The sequence below is a fragment of the Natrix helvetica genome (genome assembly GCF_964273705.1).
Source record: "Natrix helvetica genome assembly, chromosome: 6".
In the NCBI taxonomy this organism is placed as follows: Eukaryota; Metazoa; Chordata; class Lepidosauria; order Squamata; family Natricidae; genus Natrix; species Natrix helvetica.
This window is the reverse complement of record NC_138553.1, coordinates 3,275,390-3,299,809: the sequence shown is the minus strand read 5'-3', so window position 1 is coordinate 3,299,809 and position 24,420 is coordinate 3,275,390. Positions and strand designations below refer to the sequence as shown.

Genomic DNA, 24,420 nt, shown 5'->3' with positions numbered 1-24,420 from the left:
TCCTTCCTTCTTCCCTTACCTCTCCCCTTCTCCTACTCTACCTCTTACCCTTCCTACCCTCTCTCCTTCTCTTTCCCTCCCTTCCACCCTCCTCTCCTTATCCCTTCCTTCCTTCCCTCCTCTCCTTCCCCTTCCTTCTTCCCTTACCTCTTCCCTATTCCTACTCTTCCTCTTCCCCTTCCTACCCTCTCTCCTTCTCTTTCTCTCCCTTCCACCCTCCTCTCCTTATCCCTTCCTTTCTTCCCTCCTCTTCCTCTCGTTTTCTAATTAAGGAGAAATTTCCTGACAGAACAATTAACCAGTGGAACAGCTCACCACCAGAAATTATAGGTGCTCCAAGAGTGGAGGTTTTCAAGAAGAGATTGGGCAGCCATTTATCTGGGATGGTAGAGGGTTCCTTGCTTGAGCAGGGGGTTGGACTAGAAGACCTCCAAGGTCCCTTCCAACTCGGTTATCCTGTGATCCCTTTTGATTGGAGAAGGATCTGAAGCCAGCTCCGCTGAAGACCTCAATATTCAGGCCAGCTTCAGGGGAGAAAAAGAACAATCGTTGAAATATGCTAAGCCCATTGGAGGCTGAAAGGCCCGACAAGCTTAAACCTCATTTTAATGAAGTCGGCTTGGATCCTGCTTTATGTTCCCGACAAAAAAAGAAAGCAAAAGCGGTATTATTTCATTGGCAATTAAGAACTTGGCTCCCTAAATAGTCTCCGATGTAATTTCCCTCCCACCCCCTTGTTTGTGGTCTTCCCCGCTGTTTTTGCGGAGCTCTGATCTTAGCACAGCATTAATTAGCACGAATCCTATGCTTAAAAAAAAACAAAAAACAATGAGCTTCATTTGTGATGGATTAAGCCTGAACCCCCCCCCCCCTCACCCTCTGTTTTCCTGGGGTCTACCCTCGCTTCTCTCCCTAGGTACTAGGCAGTGGGTCAGATTAAATCCATGCGTGATGGGTTGCCTAACGCAAATGTCCCCAACTTTTCGGACCTCAGGGACCACTCAATTCATCATGTTAAATCCCATGGACCACTAATATGATCTGCTTAATGACTGGCTGGGTGGGCGTGGCTAGGTGGTCACGTGACTGGGTGGGCATTTCTAAGTTGCTTCTCTCCTTGATTAGTTTCCACCCATTGCTTCTTGTCCTGCGCTCAGGTGCCTTGGAGAATAGTTTGACTCCCTCTTCTTTGTGGCAACCCCTGAGATATTGGAACAATGCTATCATGTCTCCCCTAGTCCTTCTTTCTATTAAACTAGACATACCCAGTTCCTGCAACTGTTTCATCCTATATTTTATCCACCAGTCCCCTAATCCTCTTTGTTGCTCTTCTCTGCACTCTTTCTAGAGTCTCCGCATCTTTTCTACATCGTGGTGACCAAAACTGAATGCAGTATTCCAAGTGTGGCCTTACCAAGGCCTTATAAAGTGGTATTAACCCTTCACGTGATCTTGATTCTATCCTTCTGTTGATGCAGTTTAGGATTGCATTGGCTTTTTTTGGCAGCTGCTGCACACGGCTGGCTCCTATTTAAATGGTTGTCCACTAGGACTCCAAGATCCCTCTCACGGTTAATTTATACATTTTATAAACATTTATACATTTTCCAATCCATTTTCTCGCTTTACACTTAACGTTCACTGCCTCCGTAGCATTCTGAGGATCCGGTGGCAGGACAAGGTGCCAGATACAGAAGTTCCTCTCCAGAGCAGGCCTGCCATCCGTTCACACCCTGCTGAGGAATGCCCAGACACTCTGGGCAGGCCATGTTGCCAGGATGCCAAGACCACCGCATCCCCAAACAGCTCTTCTATGGTGAGCTGCCTCAAGGAAAGCGATCACACGGGGGGGGGGGGGCGGGGGGGGGAAGGAAGGCGATGCAAAGACACATTGAAAGCCTCCTTCAAGTCCCTCGATATCGACACCGCCTCCCAGGAAACCCTGGCAGGAGACCGATCGACATGGCGCACGCTGGTCCACCAAGGCTGCCAGGCATCCGAGGACAGAAGGGCAACCGTAGCGCAAGAGAAGCGAGCACTCCACCAAAAAGCCACAGCTGCAAATGCTGCCACACTGGTGCCCATACAGGTCTACCCGACGTGGGGCAGAACATTTAGTGCCCATAGAGGCCTTACCAGCCCCCTGCGGACACATCGTGGGCTGCCCACCACCTGTTAAGTGTCAAGGTCCTCTTCGAACACAACGGACGGACATTGTAGTCGTGAGCTTTCTTGCCCCCGTTGTTCAGCGAATCACCGCAGCCGTTAAGCTAGTAACCCAGTTGTTAAGTGAATCTGACTCCCCCCGTTGACTTTGCTTGGAGAAGAGGCAAGTTCTGCTACCAGGATGTCCTGCTTGAACAGGGGGTTGGACTAGAAGACCTCCAAGGTCCTTTCCAACCCTGTTATTCTCTTACTCAAGGGTGGGCTAACCTCTTTTGGCCGCTGAGCTGCTTGCTTTCCCGCTGCTTTAGGCCACTAATGAAGCAATCGGGGATTTGAAGTAGCAACCCAGCCTTGTGCAAGTACCCATCCTGGCTTGTCACACTCCGAGATTGGGCACTTGGCAAGACCGTTGGCAAGACCCACAGCTGGCAAGTTGTGTTACACCGGAGCCAAAAAACCAAGCGGGACGCTCGTTGGAGGCCAACCGAAAGGAAAATACGGAAGGGATTTTGAACCCAACCCAGTTGGGGTTGAGCCAGAACTTGTACAACCGTTTGTAGAACGAACAAAAATCTCTCCCTCATTAGCTTCGGCGAAGCCCGAGCTCACAACACACATCTTTTGGGTTGTCCCTCTCTGCCAAAGAGGGCTTATAAATTGGGCAGATTGATCCTTCATTTCCATAAATCTCCTTCGGTGCGCCATGAAGCTTTCTGTTTGATGCTCCCAGCCACAGGTCATCATCCCTGCTTTTGGGTGGACCGACAAGTGTCCAGCTGGACTGAGAAACCTGAAGGCCGGAGAAGAAAGTCCTTGGGACTTGTGTCGTAGCTCTTCCAACGGGGACTGAATCGGTGGTCCATCATCTGAACAGCCTAGAGGCCAGAAGTGAGAGAGTATATCTCTACACACAGAGAGAGATCTGCTGTTGTGTGCTACTACACACCCATAACCCAGGTGTCCACAGTCCCAACGTGGGTCAAATAGAGAGTTGAGGAGAAGAGCTTCGGATCTTAGGTAGTCCACATTCTGGAAGTTCTACCTCGTCTTTTACTCACGCTCCACATACCAAACCTTGTTTGGGGAGAGAAATTAAATGGGTTTGCAGATCGTTAATGCTTGGATCGGAAGCCAGTTAGACATCCCACCATGACACTGGAAGGTTAAAAGAAACCACCTAGGAAGGAGACCATGGCAAACTGCTTCCAGATAGATTTGCTAAGGAAACCAAGCGAGGTTAATCAGATTTTTGGTAGCAATCTAGGCCAGGGGTCTCCAGTCTTAGCAACTTGAAGACTTGTGGACTTCAACTCCCAGAATTCCTCAGCCAGCAAAGCTGAATTTTGATTATTTGATCGAGCGGATCCTGCAACAATCGTAAGAGTGAGAAAAACGGTCATAAGTTACTTTTTTCAGCACCGTTGTAATTTGGAGCAGTCACTAAGCGAACCGTTGTAAGTCGAGGACTGCCTGTAATGGCAAGCTCTGAATCTTGACCCCTGCAGAAGAGTATTATTCCTTTGAAACCTCCTGTTAGTAAAAGCAGCGTTCAAAACCCCGCATCCCGGTGCTGCGCAGGGTAAGCGCTTAATTCCTGTCTCCGGATTAGCATATCTGCCAGATGGAGACTGTCGGAGGAACCTTGCAAGTGGCATCTGTGGGCCGCCTGATGGGAACGCCCCGAAATTTCACACATCAGATGTGTGGTCCCGACGTGTGCACACCCTCCCTTTCTCACTTTCTCCTTTGCTCAGATGCTACAAACCTGCAAAATGAGTATAAATAATTGCCGCTAACAGAGACCGGAGAACTGGCATCTTGAGCATTGGCACAGGGCAGGAAAAATGGAGAGAGAGAGAGAGGGGAGAAAGAATAGAGGAGAAAGAAGAGGAGAAAGAAGAGAGACAGGAGAAAGAAGAGAAGAGAAAAGAGAAAGAAGAGAGAGAGGAAGAGAGAGGAGAAAGAAGAGAGAAAGACAAGAAAGAAGAATGGGGAGAAAGAAGAGAGAGAGGAAGAGAAAGGAGAGAGGAGAGAGGAAGGAAGGAAAGAAAAAGAAAGAAGAGAGGAAGAGAGAGGAGAAAGAGAAGAGAGACAAGAAAGAAGAGACAGGAGAAAGAAGAGAGACGGGAGAAAAAGAAAGGAGAGAAGAAAAAGGAGAAAGAGAGAGAGGAAGATAGAGGAGAAAGAAGAGAAGAAAAAGGAGGAAGAGAGAAAGAAAGAAGAGAGAGGAGAGAGGAACAAAAGAGGAAGGAAGGAAAGAAAAAGAAAGAAAGAAGACAGGAGAAGAGAGAAGAGAGAGAGGAGAAAGGAGAGAGGAGAGACAAGAAAGAAGAGAAAGGAGAAAGGAGAGAAGAGAGGAGAAAGAAGAGAGAGGAAGAGGAGAAAAAAGAGAGGAGAGGAACAAAAGTGGAAGGAATGGTAAAGAAAGAAAGAGGAGAGGAGCAAGAAAGAGGAGAAAGAAGAGAGAGGATAGAGGAATGAGAAGAGGGAAGAGAAGGAAGAGGGAAGAGAGGAGCAAGAAAGAGGAAAAAGAAGAGAAAGAAGAGAGACAAGAAAGAAAGAGAAGAGAGAGGAGAGAGGAACAAGAAGAGAGAGAAAGGAGCAAAGAGAGAGAGAGAGAGGAGAGTGGTGGGTCAGGCAAGCAAGATGGGCTATGCGAGGAAATTTTTCTATACCAGAGGTTCCCAACCCCCCGTCCGTGGACCTACACTGTGATGCGACATGCCAGGCACCAGGCTGCGCAAACAAGCTAAGCCCCACCTACAGTATGCAGGCGGCAGAACGCAAAGCCACACCCCCTCCGGTCCCCTGGAAAACCTTTCTCCACACAACCTGTCCCTGATGCCCCAAAGTTGGGGGCCTGTCCTCTACACAATAGCCAGCAATACATCTGTATCGCTCTACCTCAGGGGTCCCTAACCCCCCAGTCCATGGTCCGCTACCAGCATGCCAGAAACCGGGCTGCACAAAGAAGCGAAGCCCCATCCGCGACATACAGGCAGCAGGCAAAACCATGACCCCCTCCGGTCCGCGGGAAAACCTCTCTTCACGGAACTGGTCCCCCAAAAGTTTGGGAGCGGTTGCTCTACCGCAGTGTTTCTCAATCTTGGCGACTTGAAGTCCTGTGCTGGCTGGGGGATTCTGGGAGTCTGACACACACACACACACGCTGTCCCGCACATGGCACATGGCTTTCTTGGAACCTGGGGAGGGCGAAAACAGCCTCCTCCACCCCCCAGAGACCCTCTGGAGGCTGGAAACTGCCCGTTTTCCGACTTCCGGTAGGCCCGTTTTCTACCCTCCCCAGGCTCCAAACGCTTTCTAGGAGGCTGGGGAGGGCGAAAAACGGGCCAATACGCAAACCGGAAGTTCGGGAATAGACTTCCGGGTTGCCTGTTAGGCCGTTTTTCTCCCTCCGGAGGCTTCAGGGAATCCTCTGGAGAGTGAAAAACGGCCAAAAATCAAGGCCGAAAATCAGCTGGCCAGCACACACATACACGCTGCAGCTGACAGGGCAACGCCTCATGTGCCCTCAGAAATGGCTCATGCGTGCCATAGGTATGCCATCACGGGGATAGACAGTTTGTGGCACAGCGACAGCGCAAGCTTAAATCTGATTGGGGTTTCACGCAAATTTGCGGCTTAGCCAGCCTTAGTCCAATAAGTCCCAGCTCGCAGTCCATTTAGCCGGCTTGCTCTCCAGTTTCGCATTTCAGCCGTTGATCCTCTCCCTTCCTTCAGTCCCGTTTACTGGGAACGGGATTAGCCATCAGACGGAGACTGGGGTCAGTTCTTGCAAGCCCGCGGCAAGCCTTTGGGCTTCGAGCAGACCCCACATTTGGCTACCCTTCAGCTGCTTTGAGGCTGCCGATGCCAGGTTTTCCAGCTGGCACAGCTTAGAAGTTGCGGTCCCTGCAGTGTTGATTAGACGATCACTCGTCTACAATTTACTGTGTGAGAAATTCAGCATCCACCGTGTACAACAAACAGGCAGAAGTCTAGCTGAGCACATCCATAAACACCAACCATCAGTCAGATGAAAACTCCTTAACAGACAGACAGACACAATCATAGTTTCACTAGGGAAATTTTGAGCATCCTAGACCAGAACAGAATAACAGAGTTGGAAGGGACCTTGGAGGTCTTCTAGTCCAACCCCCTGCTCAGGAAGGAGACCCTATGTCGTTTCAGACAAATGGCTATCCAAGATCTTCTTAAAAACCTCCAGTGTTGGAGAGCTCACAACTTCTGCAGGCAAGTCGTTGGACTGATTGATTGTTTTCACTGTCAGGAAATTTCTCCTAGGTTGGTTGTCTCCTTGATTAGTTTCCACCCATTACTTTTTGTCCTGCCTTCAGGTGCTTTGGAGAATAGGACCAAGCCAAGTCCCCAAAACTACTTAGAGAATTCCTGGAAGCCTGGCACTCAGACAAATCAGCCATCAACAGGCACATAGAGATCAACAATGTCTACATACCATTCAGAAGAGGCAACTCAAAAAGCTGGAGATCCAAAGACCTCCTTGTCAACAGTCAATGGCCAATAAGCACCAAGATTAACACTAGACAACAACCAAGTAGCAAACAATGCCCCAATCAAGGAACTACCAGCTCAGACAAACAAGCAAACAGTAATCCATACCTAACTGAAGGGTCCCCTAAAAACACTCCCACTAACACAGGCAGGGTGTACTACTTGTACATAAGCAAAGAGCAAATCCCACTCCCTTCTAGCTCTGATGATGTTACCTAGTTAGGTCATGAAACATCTGCAAGAAAAACAACCAAGCTCAGAGAGCACCCAGGAGTCCACAGTTCTTCTCCTTCTCATCTTCCTCTTCTCTTCCCTTCTGCCTTCTCCTTCATCTCCACTTAAAAAACCTACTCCCATTTAGCATTGATGATGTTACCTAGTTTGGTCATGAAACATCTGCAAGAAAAAAGCCAAGCTCAGAGAGCATCAAGGACTCCACAGTTCTCCTCCTCCTCTTGCTACTCCTCTTCCTTTTCTTCTTCCTCCTTGTCCCCTTCTCCTTCTCCTCCACTCCCCAAATCCCATTTCCTTTTAGCGCTGATAATGTTACCTAGTTGGGTCATGAAACATCTGCAAGAAAACCATCAAGCTCAGAGAGCACCAAGGTCTCCTCATCTTCCTCTTCCCTTCTCTAGCACCTTCTTCTTCTCCTCCTCATTTGCCATCCTTCCTTCTCCTTCCTTCTTCCTTTTCTCCTTCTCTTTCTCCTCCTCCACTCCACAAACCCCACTCCCTTCTAGCACTGACGATGTTCCCCAGTCGGATCATGAAACGTCTTGAAGAAAGCAACCAAATTCAGAGAGCACAAAGCACCCCCACAATCCTCCTCATCCTCCTCTTTCCACAAATCCCCCTTTCTTGTAGCACTGATGATGTTACCTTGCTAGGTCATGAAAGGTCTGCAAGAAAACTATCACACTCAGACAGTACAAAGGACCTCATATTCTTCCTCCTCCTCCTCTCCTTCTTTTCCACTTCCCACATCCCCTCCCTTCTAGCACTGATGATGCTACCTCATTGGGTGATGAAACGTCTTAGAGAAAACCACTAAGCCCACAGAGTACCAAGAACGCTAAAATTCCACCCCGGACTACAAATATATTCTCTTCCTGTCGGCCACAATAAGAGTCTTGCGCACAGTTAGCCACCGCAAGCGGCCCATGCTTAACCGATTAGAGCAGACGTAGACAATCTCTTTTGGCGGTTGTTCCAGCATCCGGCCCTCGGGTACAACTCCCGAACGATCCCCATTCTCTGCGGAGGCCTAAGTCCCTCGTTCCCAGCGGGGGAAGCGAAAATTGTGTTATGTTTTTTCTGCTGACTGGCGCACAAAAGTGCTGACTTCTCTCTTTCCCCGCAGACTCGGTGTTAACATTCTCCCTCCCTCCCCTCATTTTTTTTTGCAGGGAGCGAAAATCACTTAATATCCTTTATAAAACCGGCATCCGACTTGGACAATTTCTGCCTTTTTTTTTTAAAAAAAAATTGCAAATTCCAGCGGGGGCCCCCTCCCTGATTCCGACACAGCATCGAGCCTTAATGAGGGGTGTTTAAATAGGGTGGATTAGCACTTTTCCTGATACGTGAACAAGCGCCCCCCCCCCCCCCCGGCCGTGATTTGCACATTGCGAAATCAATTTGAACACAAGGGGCCCCCAAATTGAATTTGGGTTTTTGTGCGGGGGGAAATTGCACTTATCGGCGTGAACCATTAAATTTGCTGTTTAATATGTACTTTCCAGCTCAGTTGGTTCGAATCTCATTGCCCTTTATCTATATAAATTTAATTAGGCCTGATATCATCGGTATATTATAGAACTAATTAAAGATTTAGATAAGTGCGGAAGGGGCTGCTTTAATGCCCTATAATAATGTTCCACTCGGGCAGGAGGGGGGAGGAAAGCAAAAAAAAAAAAAAAAAAGAACAGGGACCGGAGGTTTTCTTGCTGAATTACTTATGGGGGGGGTATAGGGGACCCCCGTTTTAAAAGCAACATCGTGGGAGGGCTCCCCACCCGCACCCTGCCTTTTCTACAATTAACCCGCAGACAGTATCATTAGCAGCGTGCTTTTGGTAGGCAAAATTGTAGGAAAAGTTTCTTTTCCCGAGACAGACGGGGTAGACGATTAGTATCACAGGATGCGGCAATTTTGCCGACGTCTAGTGTCTCGGGATGCGGCAATTTTGCCGAGGTCTAGTGTCTTGGGATGCGGCAATTTTGCCGACGTCTAGTGTCTCGGGATGCAACAATTTTCCCGACGTCTAGTGTCTCGGGATGCAACAATTTTGTCGACGTCAATGTCTCGGGATGCGACAATTTTGCCGACGTCTAGTGTCTCGGGATGCGACAATTTTGCCGACGTCTAGTGTCTCGGGATGCGACAATTTTGCCGACGTCTAGTGTCTCGGGATGCAACAATTTTGCCGACGTCCAGTGTCTCGGGATGCGACAATTTTGCTGACGTTTAGTGTCTCGGGATGCGACAATTTTGCCGACGTCTAGTGTCTTGGGTTGCGACAATTTAGCCGATGTTTAGTGTCTCGGGATGCAACAACCACTTCTCTCTGTGGTTAGATTAAACCAAGTTCCCCCAGACGGCCCATTGTTTTTAAAAACGGCAATTGTTTTTAAAGTGTCAGTCAAACAAAAGAAAAAATATCATCCTTCTCCTCCTTCTCCTTCTCTCTTCTTCTCCTCCTTCTCCTTCCTTCTTCTCCTCCTTCTCCTCTTCCTTCACCTTCTTCTTCCTCTCCTCCTCTCTTCTTCTTCTCTTCCTCCTCCTCCTCCTCTCTTCTTCTTCTCCTCCTCCATCTCCCTTCTCCTTTTCCTCTCTTCTTCTTCTCCTCCTCTTCCTTCTCCTCTCTTCTTCTCCTTCTTCTCCTTCTTTCTCTCCTCCTTTTCTTCTTCTTCTTCTCCTTCTCTTCCTTCTCCTCCTCCTCCTCCTTCTCCTCTCATTCTGGTTCTTCCTCTCCTCTTTTCTTCTTCTTCTTCTTCTTCTTCTTCTTCTTCTTCTTCTTCTTCTTCTTCTTCTTCTTCCTCTTCCTCTTTTTCTTTTTCTTCTCCTTCCTGGCCTAGGGAAGCCCTCTAGCTTACAAATGCAGCTTCAATCAGCCGCGAGCAGAATTTAACCTTGATTACCTTAAATCATGAGCTGATTAGGGATTAGATGACTTCGGCAGGATGTGATGAGCCCGGACTCTGAAATGGCAGATTAGCCCAATTTCTCCCAATCGTCCTTTCTCCCCCCCCCCTGTTCCGATTCACAAAGTCCAGCTTTCTCTTTCAGCTTAAAATCAGGCCCAGTATATGAATTGGGGACTGTTTTCACAGCTCGGGAAATGCTTCTTGTGTTGCAAATGTTCAAAGAGAATGGTCAAATGGGGGGGGGGGAGGGGACCTCAGATATATCCATATAACCCGAAATTCAGTGGTCGCTCAGTGTCAGACTCATTTGCAGGGAACTTAACACAGGTAGACTTAATGATTGCAATTGAGCCCTAAATTTCAGTTAATAGTGCAATGCGCATGCGACACCCCCCGCATGCGCACCGCCCCCCCTCCCACGCATGCATACACGACCCCTCCATTGATTTACTCGATGGTGTTGAGGATGTACCGTATATATATGAAAGGCAAAAGAGAAGCACCCTCCCATATTTGGGCATACCAGGTGCATTGACAAAAACACCTAATCATTCCCCTGGCTCAGCTGATAAGGGAGGAGAGCTTGTGGCTTAGAGGTTAATATTACTGCCTAACATGTAAAATAGCCAAGTTCAAATCCCAGTAAGGGTAAGTCTATCTGATGAGAGCCAAATAGTTTGAAGTAGATCTATACTAGTCTCCTTTCATTTATTTATCAGCAAAAAATGTTTAAGCAGCAGTTGGTGTGTGTTTTTTTCCAGTAGATGGTGTGTCCTAGGGAGCCATTGGATTTTTTGTAGATTAGGATGTCCCCAAAATACAATTCACCATGGAAATAGAAGCAAACAACCAACTTCCCTTTCTGGACGTCCTAATCTACAAAAAACCCAATGGCTCCCTAGGACACACCATCTACCGGAAAAAAACACACACCAACCGCTACTTAAATGCACAATCCCATCACCACCCTGCACAGATCAACTCTGTAGCCAAGACCCTCATCTCCAGAACCAAACGCCTAGCCGACAAAGACCACCTGAAAACTGAATTACACACTCTCACAAACGTATTAATCTCCAACGGATTCCAAAGAAAAACAATTACCAACCTAATCCAAAGGGAGACACCCCCCAAGAACTGAGACACAGAACAGGACAACGGTATCGCCCTCCACCCTTACATCAAAGGCACCACAGATAAAATCAGCAAAATTCTCCACAAACACAATATCAAAACAGCCTTCAGCACTGACCAAAAAATAGCCAACATCTTAAGAAACCCCAAAGACAAAATCCAGCTAGAAAACCAAGGAGTCTACGAAATACCATGCAAAATCTGCCCTGCAACATACATAGGACAAACGAACAGGAGAATAAATGCATGCATCACAGAACAAAAGAACACAGTAAGAAAAAAAAAAAGAAAAAACTTCCTCTCTTTTCCAGCACCTTAAAGCTACAGGACATGAAATTAATTTTGAAGGAACCAGGTTAATCTCCAAAACAGAACACTTCAACAAGAGAATAATTATGGAAGCTATCGAAATAGAGAAACCCCCCCCCCCAACATGAATAAACGTGACGATACCTCCCGCTTACCAGACATCTGGAAACCAGCCCTAGTCAACAAATGAGCCCCACCCACCACCCAGGCCGTTACAACACGAAACAACAATGGACACACAGCCAGCACCAATCAGCACCAATCTACCAATCATGATACAACCACACAACCAATCATTCCACTTACTGAAACAAAGCCAGCACTCCACACATCCCCACCAAGATTTATAGAAAGACGGCAGCTCCAATCACACTTTAAGCCCAAAACCCAGCCTGAAGATGGCGAGTGAGACTTAGTAGCATTATTTTTATTCAAATCCAAAAAGAGATGGACACAAGGACCTAAAAATTGATTCTTGCTCTTTGGCCTCTTAAGTTTTATCTAGCGCGGTTCATTCTGGCTGGGGAATTCTGGGAATTGAAGTTCAGATTTCTTAAAGTTGCCACCGTTGTGTTGGAAGAAAATGTCCTTCTGGATTCAGCTCCAAGTGGGGAAAAAGACACTGGAAACATGGAGGCTGCTTGGAAAGATGGTTTAATGGTGGACAGGATCCCATGGCTTGAGCTCCTGAATAGAAAAGGGGGATCAGATGCTTCCAGATGTTGGGTGAAGAAGAGAAAGAGGCAGAGATGCTGAAAGTCCCTGGTTTTATGCCCTCTCTGGCCTTTGAACTTGATCTCGTATTCTGATTGGTTGTCAGACTCCCATGGGGCCATGCAGGGGCAACTCTCTAGGCTGTGTTTTGAGTCCAAGTTTCGTTGATTTCCCAGATGCCCCGTGGTGAGATGGGTAAAGGGCTAATACTATCATGCCTTAATCCCATCACCCTGGAGCTGAAGGGGGAGATCTCTGATATGTAGAATAGACTGGCTCTGGCCTTTTAATGGCCCATTGACAAAGGTGGGGGCTATTAAGAGCGAGTCTGTTTCCTGCCTAAAAAACATGTTTCTCCATTTCTGATCCAGGGAAAAGATAATATTCTGCCTTTTTCAATATTTCCCAGGATATTTCCTTTTTCTAGGAGGCGGGTGGTGGATGCCAACTTCCTACAGTTGAGAAAGGAGTCAAGTTGATTGCATTCCAACTTCTCTTGAAGGCCTCCAATATCAAGCAGAGATGGACCACAAGGTCCTAAAAGTTGATTCTTGCTCCCTGAAAGTCCTCCCTAGCCTTGTTTTTTGAGAAGCATCGTGAGAGGTGACACTACCATTCTGGATGCCAACCTTCTAGTTTATTTAATGCAAACGCGAGCGAACGTGATCAAGCTGGGCCTCCCAGAAACCCCCCTGAGATATTATAAAAATAATAATAACCTCATTTGGCGAGGCGGGTCGCAATGAAACAATTCTCCCTTGAGTGCCATCAGGACGTGTCTCCATTTAAATGCTAATTTTCACCTCTAACCCAGGACCCCTCTAAACAAAACAAGGGCTCCGAAGGTGATTTTCTCGACTTAATCGTGATCAGCCTCCCATCTCTAGGGAGGGGGGGAAAATAGATTTGATAATTTAGAGAGTTCCTTAATCTCCAAACCTTAAAAGGATTCATCTCTGTAAGTAATTCACCACCTCTGACCTATGGTTTTTCTCTCTCTTCTATTTATTGCTTCCATTTTCTGCGCGTCCTTCTGTCTGTCTTTTCTTCCTTGCAGCTAAGTTACCTGCGTAAATCTGGACTTTGGATTCCTTTTTTTTTTTTAAATAGAAGAAACATCCGTTTTCAAATAAATCTAATTTGAAAAGAAAACAATCTTTTTCAATAGGATTATAGGGCGTTTGACAACCAGCCAGCCAGCCAGGAAATGATATTACCATTTTTAAAAGGAAAAGGAAAAGAAGAAGAAAGATTTGGAAGGGATTGGCAATGTTATTTTTGGCATGCACTCCGTCTACGATTATCCCATTAAAATCTGCTGCTAAAATCATGCATTTGCTCTTAACCTGATCTTCCAAGATCGTCTCATCCCAAAAAAATGATTGTTTTACATTTGAGGCGGATTTAAGAAGCCAATAAACATTGCACGTATTTGTTCATTTGTTTTCCACTCAAAAATATAATTTTTCTGGTTAAGGTGTTCCAAGTCACTGTTAACTTTCAGAGTTAATCATTTATTTAACAGGCTTATATAGCCACCCATCTAACAGAAGGAATTCTGGGTGGTGAACAAGAATCAAAACCATAAGGCACCACCAAGACAGGCTGATGTTCAAAGAATCAATCAGAACAGAGCTGGTAGGGACCTTGGAGGTCTTCTAGTCCAACCCCCTGCTCAAACAGAAGACCTTACACCATTTCACAAGTCACTGTCCAGTCTCTTCTTAAAAACCTCCATTGAGGGAGCACCTAGAACTTCTGGTGGCAAGCAGTTCCACTGGTGAATTGTCCTCACTGTTAGGAAGTTTTTCCTTAATTTCAGATTGCTTCTGTCCTTGATTAGTTTCCATCCATTGCTTCTTCTCCTGCCTTCTGGTGCTTTGGAGAATAAGTTGACCCCCTTTTCTTTGGGGCATCCCTTCAAATGGGTGGAAACTAATCAAGGAGAGAAGCAACTTAGAACTGAGGAGAAATTTCCTGACAGTCAGAACAATTAATCAGTGGAACTCCTTGCCTCCAGAAGTTGTGAATGCCCCAACACTGGAAGTCTTTAAGAAGATGTTGGATAGCCATTTGTCTGGAACGGTATAGGGTTTCCTGCCTAAGCAGGGGGTTGGACTAGAAGACCTCCAAGGTCCCTTCCAACTCTGCTATTGTATTGTATTGTATTAAAAAAAACAGGGTGCCTGCAATGTATAACTTGATATCTTAGCATGTACGGCATAGATTACGCCAGGACAGTTTACACTGTGTCCAACTTTTTAATTTATGTTAAATAAAAAACTTTTAAAAAAAATATCCAATGGCTAGAATCACCCATGCACAAAATTTGAAAAAAAAACAGAAGTACGTCCACAGATGAAATAGCAATAAAGAAAGTAATAGAACGTGCTGGGATTTGGATCTCCAAGGTCCCTTCCAACTCTACTATTGTATTGAAATTACTGGAATGCTGCTATTATGTCCCATCTTAGTCTTTCTTTTCTCTAGATTAGCCAAACCCAAATCCTGCAACCGTTCTTCCTATGTTTTTGTCTCCATGTCTTTAATCTTCTTAGTTTGCTCTTCTCTGCACTTTTTCCAAAGTCTCAACCTCTTTTTTCTAATATAGAGACCAAAACTGGATGCAGCCTTCCAGGTGTGGCCTTACTTCGGCTTTATAAGGCTTTATGTTGGCATCCCAAGAATTTTATGGATTATTCATTGTGGGTCAGAACCATAGCGCCCCCCCCCCCTAGTGAACAGTAGCAGTAACTACTGTGATACAACGAGGACCGAATCACGTACAGGTAGTCCTCGACTTTCGACCACAATTGAGCCCCAAATTTATGTTGCTAAGTGAGAAATTTCTTAAGTGGGTTTGGCCCCATTTGACGAATTTTCTTGCCACGTGTGTTAAGCGAATCACTGCAGCCGTTAAATGAGTAACGCCGTTGTTAAGTGAATCTGGCTTCTCCATTGACTTTGCTGGTCAGGTCACAAAAGGGGGACCCCGGGACACTGCAAACGGTCATAAAGATGAAACCAGTTGTCCAGCATCTGACTGCAAATCACATGACCTTGGGGAATGCTGCAAAACGGCCATCCGTGTGGGAAACGGCATAAGTCACTCTTTCCAACTTTGAACGGTCACTAAATGGACTGTCGTAAGACTTACCTGTACGGTCCTACCAGTTTCAATGAAGCGCGGAGAGCAGGAAATGGAGCCCAGCTTGGTAAGAATTATCCTCGCATTGAATCAAGCTGCATTTCCGCAGCTTGATTCAATTGTATCGGACTCTTTCCCCCCTGAAAACCAGACGGAGTATTTTTTGACCGCCGTAGGCAAAACCTGTGAAAGACAGTGAGGCTACATGGAGGATTTGACTAACTCGTCCATATTTCATTATTTGATAACATCAGGAGTGTTAGACGCATCGAATTGCTTTGGCAAAAGAAAACAGGAAGCCCTCCTGATCAATATTTATTCATCCATTTCCCCAGCAAGGGAGGCAAACACACCGAGCCAAGCGCTTCATCAAACAAATCATTTCCCAAACATGGACCGACTGGCCAAAGGCGTAGAACAGGCCGAGCAGAGGGAGATTTTAATTGCGAGTGGCTCAAAAGGAACGCTGCTGCTTCCTTCCTTGGATAATGAACAGTTTATTTGGTCGCCACGATGTAGAAAAGATGTGGAGACTCTGGAAAGAGTGCAGAGAAGAGCAACAAAGAGGATTAGGGGACTGGAGACTAAAACATATGAAGAACGGTTGCAGGAACTGGGTATGTTTAGCTTAAGAGAAAGAAGGACTAGGGGAGACATGATAGCAGTCTTCCAATATCTCAGGGGCTGCCCCAAAGAAGAGGGAGTCAAGCTATTCTCCAAGGCACCTGAGGGCAGGACAAGAAGCAATGGGTGGAAACTAATCAAGGAGAGAAGCAACTTAGAACTGAGGAGATATTTCCTGACAGTGAGAACAATGAATCAGTGGAACAGAAGTTGCCTCCAGAAGTTGTGAATGCCCCAACACTGGAAGTCTTTAAGAAAATGTTGGATAACCATTTGTTGAAACAGTATAGAGTTTCCTTCCTAAGCAGGGGGTTGGACTAGAAGACCTCCAAGGTCCCTTCCAACTCTGTTATTGTATTGTATTGTATTGTATTATTTTAATGGAAAACCATCTGATCTTCCCAGGACTGACAGCAACTATAAGTCCTGGAGGGAGGGAGCGTGACTCTGGGCATGGAAGAGGGCCAGGCAGCTTGACCCAAAGCAGGGAGGGCCAGTTCTTTCAGATCTCAAACTCTGTCAGCCAAGGACAATCTGTGGACTTGAGAAAACCCTCTTCTCCTTCCATGGTCAGCCTTGGCTGCAAGAAGTGAGCAGAAATGCTTTGCACAGAAGGCTGCTACTTGTCCATCCCAACATATTCCCTCTCCCCCCAACCCAAATCATCCCATCCCAATTCATCCCATCCCATCCTTCCCATCCCAATGCATCACACCCCAACTCATCACAACCCAACCGTCCCATCCGAATTAATTTCATCCCATCCCAATGCATCTAATTGCAACCCATCTCATCCCCTCAATGCATCCTATCCCAACCAAGCAACCCCAAGATATCCTATCCCATCTGAACCCAACCCATTCCGTCCCAATGCAACCCAACCCATCCCAACCAAACTCAATTCATCCCATCCCAATGCATCTAGTTCCAACCCATCCCATCTCAATGCATCCCATCCCAGCCAACCAATCCCAAACATATCATATCCCCTGCCAACCCATCCTTTCCCAATGCATCACTATCCAACCCATCCCAACCCATCCTAACCAAACTCAATGCATCCCATCCCAATGCATCTAATTCCAACCCATCCCATCTCAATGCATCCCATCCCAACCAATCAATCCCAACATATCCTATCCCATCCCAACCCAAGCCTCCCAGTTTAATCCATCCTAACCAAACTCAATGCATCCCATCCCAATGCATCTAATTCCAACCCATCCCATCTCAATGCATCCCATCCCAACCAATCAATCCCAACATATCATATCCCATCCCAACCCAAGCCTCCCAGCTTAACCCATCCTAACCAAACTCAATGCATCCCATCCCAACCAACCAATCCCAACATATCCTATCCCATCCCATCCCAACCCATTCCATCCAAATACATCACAACTTAACCCATCCCAACCCAACTTAACCCATCCTAACCAAACTCAATCCATCCCATCCCAATGCATCTCAACCCATCCCAACTTAACCCTTCCCATCCCAACCCGTTCCAATGCATCCCATCCCAATCCACCCTAAACCATCCCAACCAAACCCATCTCATCCCTTCCGAATGCCTCCCAACCCAAGCTCCTTTTTGTAGACTTTTCTGTCCACCGTATCTCTTTCTCTTCCCTCCACTTCATGAACCAAAGCACCTTCTTAACCTTTCTAGGCTGAAGACCTCCTGCTCAAGGGGAGGGACATCCAAAGAGTCACCTCCTTCTGTAATGGTGCCTTACAGAACACCTCAAGGGGTGGGGGGGGGGAGTTAAAAAAAACCTAAAAAGACCGTAGCAAAGTTTAGCACTGTGATGATGATGTAAATCCTGTCTTTGCCTTGCAGGCAGTATTACGAGATGCTCTACAACACGGCGGACGAGCTGCTCAACCTGGTGGTGGACCAGGGCGTGAAGTACACGGAGCTGGAGTACATCCACGCCCTGAGCTTACTCCACCGCAGCCAGACTGGCGTGGGAGACCAAACCACGCAAAACATGAGGTTGCAACGCCTGAAAGAGATCATCTGTGAGCAGGCCGCCATCAAGCAAGCCACCAAGGACAAGAAAATCACCACCGTGTAGCTTCATCTGCTAGCAGCAGCCCTATTCCTTCATAGCCCGCAGAAGGGAAATGTCTCTCTCTATGGGGCAACGTTTGGGTATTCCGGCCTTTTCCGGTTAGCTTTTTCTCTGGGGTGATGGGCGGGGCAGGGCGAGTTGGGAGATCTTCTCTGTGGGATCCCTAACTCCATGACACGTCAACAGGGATTGGTTGCAATTTAGGGGGAGTTGGTTCTCTAGGGCGCATAAGGGTGAGGAAGAGGAAGGGGAGGGTTGTCTCATTGATCCAGAAGGATCCAAATTGGAGAAAACCTGAGGAACCATTTCTAACCAAACTTCAGCTCTGAAAAAGGGGAGAGGAACCCTGCGAGACCAGTTTCTGGCTGGCCCATTGTTGTTCCAAGACACACCTAGAGTGATGTTAAGGGTGATATTAAGCACTGGGCCATGTTGTTAATGGGTGTTCTTTTCAGAATTTCATTTACTTTCAATATTTAATCACAATTATCTTCACGTAGGACTGTGCTCCACCTAATCACTCAATGGTGTTTAGGATATATACCGTCTTTTTCAGAGTATAAGGCACACTTTTCCCCCTCAAGAGGGTGAAAATTCGGCCTTACACACCGAATGTAGCCCCACCCCCACCTACCGCCCTCCCCCACCCTTTGGCCTCTGCCTCCCAGCAATTTGCCTCCTTGCAGCAAGCAGCCTGTTTCAGCTTCAGCACAGCCTGAGTAGCACAAGCAGCTGATTGTCGGTTGGATCGGCCTCCTGACCATCAGCTGTTTCAGGCTGCAGGGATTGCCATAGCTTATTGCTGCCTCCGCCTGCCCCATTTTCAGCCTCTGTATCCCATTTTTGGCCTCTGCACGCCCCATTTTTTACCCATTCGATCCCTGCCGCCCAGAACGGGCAGAAAATGGGGCGTGCAGAGGCTGAAAACAGGATGCAGAGGCCAAAAATGGGGCGTGCAGAGGTGGCAACAGACTATGGCAATCCTGCAGCCTGAAACAGCTGGTCGTTGGGAGGTCGATCCAACCAACAATCAGCTGCTTGTGCTAATCAGGCTGTGCTGAAACTGAAACACGCTGTTTTCTGTTTGCTGCAAGGAGGCAAATTGCTGGGAGGCAGAGGCAGATTTTTTCTTCTTGTTTTCCTCCCCAAAAGCTAGGTGCGTCTTATACTCCGAAAAATGCAGTATATATTTTCCTCCTAGAGTTTGGGTCCTTATGGCTAGCTTTAGCTCATCATTAGAACTTAGTAGCATTACTTTATTTTTACACCAATTTCAAGAGGCTGGGATGGCTTCCACTCTGCACAACTTCACACATTGGCTTGGTCTCGGGAGCCTGCTTTGCCAGGAAGGATGGGCAGAGGGACCGGCAGACATCAAGATATTTGCATGGCAGATGCCAGATCATCCCAATAAACCTGGTCCAAAACTACGACAGGACCAGTGACATCTAAAGGAATCTAGATGGATGTCGGGGAGAAATTCCCTTTGCAGGATCCTGTCATGCCTAGTTCAGATCTGATCATGCTCCCTTCTGCCTACTGGAGTAAACAAAAAACAAAATTGGTGCCTGATTTTGAGAATTCAGTGGTTTGGGGATTTTTTTCTTGCTTTATTATAAATATTTTCGAGGATGAGAAGGGAGCAGCAATTTGGATTGTAGTCCACATGAACGCAAAGCAAAAATTGCTTTCTCTCACCTGGTCCCGGATCTTCCACCCTTTTCTCCTGCTTCCCTTGCTTTGCCTCTTGGTTCAACTGGAAAATTAAAAGATAATTTTGAAACTCCTCGTGATTGCACTGTGGGCTCCTTCGATGCACCGATGATCTCTTCGATTAGAGATCAACATGACCACAATTGAGACCAACATTTCTAGCACTAAGCCCAGACATTTGTTCAGTTTTGCCCCATGTTGCGACTTTTCTTGCCACTGTTGTTCAGTGAATCGTTGCCGTTTCATCACCCAACTAGATAACATCATCAGTGTTAGAAGGGAGTGGGGTTTGCAGAGAGGAGGAGAAGGGGGAGGAAGGATTTTCCATGGCTTTATTTGCACCAAAAAAAGGAAAATATTTGTAGCTCAGGTTGAAATGAGGAGTCCTTGATGCTCTCTGAGCTTGGTGGTTTTGTTGCAGATATTTTAAGACCCAACTACGTAACATTATCAGTGCTGGAAGGGAGTGGGGTTTGTGGCGAGGAGGAGGAAGACTATGCTTACTTTAGTGCTGTCTGGTTGTTTTCTTGCAGATATGTCACTACCCAATTAGGTAACATTGTCAGTGATAGAAGGGAGTGGGGTTTGTTTAAGAGGAGGGGGAGGAGAAGGAGAAGGACTGTGGGGTCCTTGGTGCTCTCTGAGTTTAGTTGTTTTCTTGCAGACATTTCATGACCCAACTAAGGAACATCATCAGTGATAGAAGGGAGTGGGGTTTGCTCTCTGTTTATACACAACCTCTTTCAGCTTGTGATGATGGCTTGAGTAATGAAATGTCTGTGTTGTGGCCCACCAGCAGACAGCAGAGCTGGCAGCAGATTCGGACAGTGAGGAGGTTGGGGGGGAACCTGGGCCAGTCCTGGAGTCTGAGGAAGGCTCGGATGAGGGCTCTGTGTCGGAGGCAGAGAGGGGGCAAAGAGCTGTATGCCAGTTATCAGCTGCCTTCGGAGTCAGACATCAGTGAGGCAGAAGAACAGCTGGAGCCTGTTCCCAGTGTGCGCATGCGCAGAGCTGCCAGACAAAGGGAACAGCTAAAGAACAGGGGTCGACTTGGGAGTAAGGCCACAGGTGGACGGTGAATGGCCCCTCCCAGAGGAAATCAAAGAGGAGCGAAAGGGGAGTGGAGTTTGCAGGAGACCATTAGTTCGCTTAATTGGTTCGTGACTCTCCGAGGCTCCTTGCCAAGTTCTGCAGATCTCAGCCTGGCAGCTCTCCAATCCAGATAAGGTCTGTGACTGTAAATCCTCCTTTGAAAGACTTTGCTGGATGTGAATGAGCAGAATTCACAGTCAATTAATGAAAGGTTTTTTTTGTCGGGACCAGGAGTTGGCTTCATGATCTCGGGAAGCCTCGGTGAGAACAGTCTGCAAGAAAACCATCAAGCTCAGGGAGCCCCAAAGACCCCTTTATTTGCACCCTAATAAATTCAGCTCCCTCTTCAGCATGGCATCCGCCGAGTGATCCGAAGGGCTAGCGAGGCAGAGGCACCCAAGAGCCGTGGATTTTACTCTGCCGCAGGCCAGCAGGTGGGAGAAGTCCCCCCCTCCCCCCGCACCCACCTAAACTTTTTAATAACCTCTTCTTTTGGCTGAGCCTTTGCAAATCCCAGTGGAGAGAGAGACGGGTGTTTTCTAGATGGTGGGAAATAAACTCTGGACCACTTCAGGGTGTGGAGAACTCATAAACCTAAGGTGCCAGGCTGCCAGCTTTCTCCAAAATTCAAGGACCATTCCCCCCCTCTCTCTCCTCCCCTCTCCCTCCCTCCCTCTCTCTTCCTCTCTGCCTCCCTCCCTCTCTCTGTGTGTCTCTGTCTCCATTTCTCTGTCTCTTTCTCTCTCTGTGTATCTGTTTCTTTCTCTCTCTCTGTCTGTGTCTCTCTCCCTCTGTGTATGTGTGTGTGTGTCTGTCTGTCTGCCTCTCTCTCCCTCCCTCCCTTTGTCTCCCTCTCTGCCTCTCTCACTCTCACTCACTCTCACTCACTCATAAATGCCCACCAGGACAGTATAGTTGTTTTGCCAGCCTAACTGTTAATTTGATTAGAGGTGGCTGTTTTTTTTTCCTGGGTATAGAATGCCAGCATGTCCAGATGGAAATCTCAGCAGGATATTTTTAAAACGGGCCGTTTAAGAAAGACCCTTCCTCGGTGTTTCCTTCTGCAGCCAAAGCCAGGGCCTTGAGCTGAATGGCAGGCCGGTTGGGGAGGCAAATGTCACCAAATAAATTTGATTTTAGAAGAATGTTGCCGGACAGCTATGCAGCTCTGGGGTAGCAAATAACTCTCCAAATTTTCTGATTTTTTAAAAAAAAGAATTGTAATTTAATAAACATCATTAGAAGGAAAGATGCTTGTCTAAGACGGTGAACATGTCGATCAGAAAGGTCGGCCGTTCAGCGGCTCGAATCCCTAGCGCTGCGTAACGGAGTGAGCTCCCATTCCTTGTCCCAGCTTCTGCCAACCTAGCAGTTCGAAAGCAGGTAAAAAATGCAAGTAGAAAAATAGGAACCACCTTTGGTGGGAAGGTTACAGCATTCAATGCGCCTTCGGCATTGAGTCATGCCGGCCACATGACCACGGAGACGTCTTCGGACAGCGCTGGCTCTTCGGCTTTAAACGGAGATGAGCACCGCCCCCTAGTGTCAGGAACGACTAGCACATACGTGTGAGGGGAACCTTTATTTTTACCTTTACCCCAAAGCAGCATCAGTCATAGTTCAAATCTGCTGCTTCCAGGAATTCAGCCAATTGCTTGAACTTTCATAATATTGAAGCTGTTACCTAGCTGGGTCATCAAACGTCTTCAGGCAAGCAACGAAGCTCACAGAGCAGCACAATTCGACCCTGAGCTATGAATATTCTGAAATACGGTACTTTTATACCAGTGCTATACAGGTACATCGTCGACGTATGACCACCATTCAGAGCAAACTTTATGTTGCTCTGTGAGACATTTCTTAAGTGAGCTTCGTCTCATTTTACAAATGTTCTTGTCACATTTGTTCAGTGAATCGCCCCAGTTGCTAAATTAGTGACAAGGTTGTTAAGTGAATCTGGCTTCCTTATTGACTTTGCTTACAGGAGGTCACCAAAAGGGATCCTATGACCCTGGGACACCGCAAACGTCCTATGTACATGCCAGGGGATCCACCCTTCCTTGCTTTGGCTCCAGCAATGACCTCAGGTGAGAAAGAAACTCAAGATGGGCCCTCCTTGATGCTCGGTGGTGTAAGAGGCAGGAAGAGAAAACTTGGCTCACTTTCCCAAAATCTGCTACAGACAGTCCTCAACTTACAACCATAAATGAACCCCAAATTTCTGTTGCTAAGCAGGACAATTGTTAAGTGGCTTTGGTTGTAAAAAGTGACCCCGAGATACCGCAACGGCAATAAAATATGAACCAATTGACAAGGATCCAAATTTTGATCACGTGACCATAGGGAGGCTGCAACGGTCATTAAGTGTGAACAACCGTCACAAGTCACTTGATTTCATAACTTTGGCAATGAAGCGAGCTGTTGCAAGCCAAGGAGTATCTGAATTACAGTCTGAATCCATACACTGCAGTCCTGCTATTTCTTTCTTTCTTTCTTTCTTTCTTTCTTTCTTTCTTTCTTTCTTTCTTTCTTTCTTATATTTTTATTTTATTTTTATATATACATCAACATCAATATATGAACAGTGTGACATCTGGGTATCGTTCATTTTGATAGAAATAATACTAATATCAATAACATTTGTTACATTAAGTTTCTATACTAGTATTAATACATTTGTATTAAAATATAGATTTTCATTTTTTTAATTCAGTATTTCAGTATATCATTCTCATGCCAATTATAATATTATTTCAGCATGCATAATAATGCTATCTTTCAACCTCTAACCTTTCCATTTAATTCTTTTGTTTATTCTAATTAGCCAGGCCTTCCTTACTAATCCTAATGTAATACTATTTCCTGCTACTTCTTAGGGTGTTTCTTTCTTGAAGTGGCCTACCTCAAATGGGGGCAACACAGAGGTGGGGAGGGGGGTTAAGAAGAGCCTTTGCATGGTGGGTGGGAAATCGGGGCACCCAGATATCATCCATCAGGAACTCTCTGCTCCAGTTAATGGCTCATATTAAGCATTTTTCCCAACCTGAGGGGTGGACTTCAACTCCCAGAATTCCCCTGCCAGCAGGCTTTAAGATGGATGGACTCCAACTCCCAGGATTCCCCAGCCAGCACGCTTTAAGATGGATGAACTCCAACTCCCAGAATTCCACAGCCAGCATACTTTAAGATGGGTAGACTTCAACTCCCAGAATTCCCCAGCCAGCAGGCTTTAAAATGGATGGACTTCAATTCCCAGAATTCCTCAGCCAGCAGGCTTTAAGATGGGTGGACTTCAATTCCCAGAATTCCCCAGCCAGCAGGATTTAAAATGGACGGACTTCAATTCCCAGAATTCCCCAGCCAGCAGGATTTAAGATGGGTGGACTTTGATTCCCAGAATTCCACAGCCAGCAGGATTTAAGATGGGTGGACTTCAACTCCCAGAATTCCACAGCCAGCAGGATTTAAAATGGGTGGACTTCAACTCCCAGAATTCCCTACTCAATCAAGGCTCCACCTCCCCCTTAAAGTCCCCCAGGTTAAAAAACAACAACACTCCTAAGTATAGTAGGCCAAAGCCTCCCAGGAGTCACCTGCTTGAAACAGGCGGCAAATAAATTTAACACCCATTATAAACCAGGGCCAAACATGGAAGCCAGCCCGAACTGCAGTTCCCGACATGCCCCGCGCGCGGCGACGAGACGCCGTGACCTTAACGCGCGTCGGCGATTACGCAACGTCGGCAAGCGCGCCCGCCCCCCCT

General features: G+C 46.8%; 1 protein-coding gene across 1 annotated transcript in view; it reads left to right on the top strand.

The window, feature by feature from the left end:
- The window catches only part of EXOC4 (exocyst complex component 4), a 295,460-nt gene extending 275,822 nt beyond the window's left edge, over positions 1 to 19,638 (top strand). The window contains exon 18 of the mRNA XM_081957613.1: positions 17,618 to 19,638. Coding sequence (XP_081813739.1) covers positions 17,618 to 17,855 — 238 coding nt within the window. The 3' untranslated portion in view covers positions 17,856 to 19,638. The remainder of the gene's footprint in view (positions 1 to 17,617) is intronic.
- Positions 19,639 to 24,420: the final 4,782 nt, after the last annotated feature.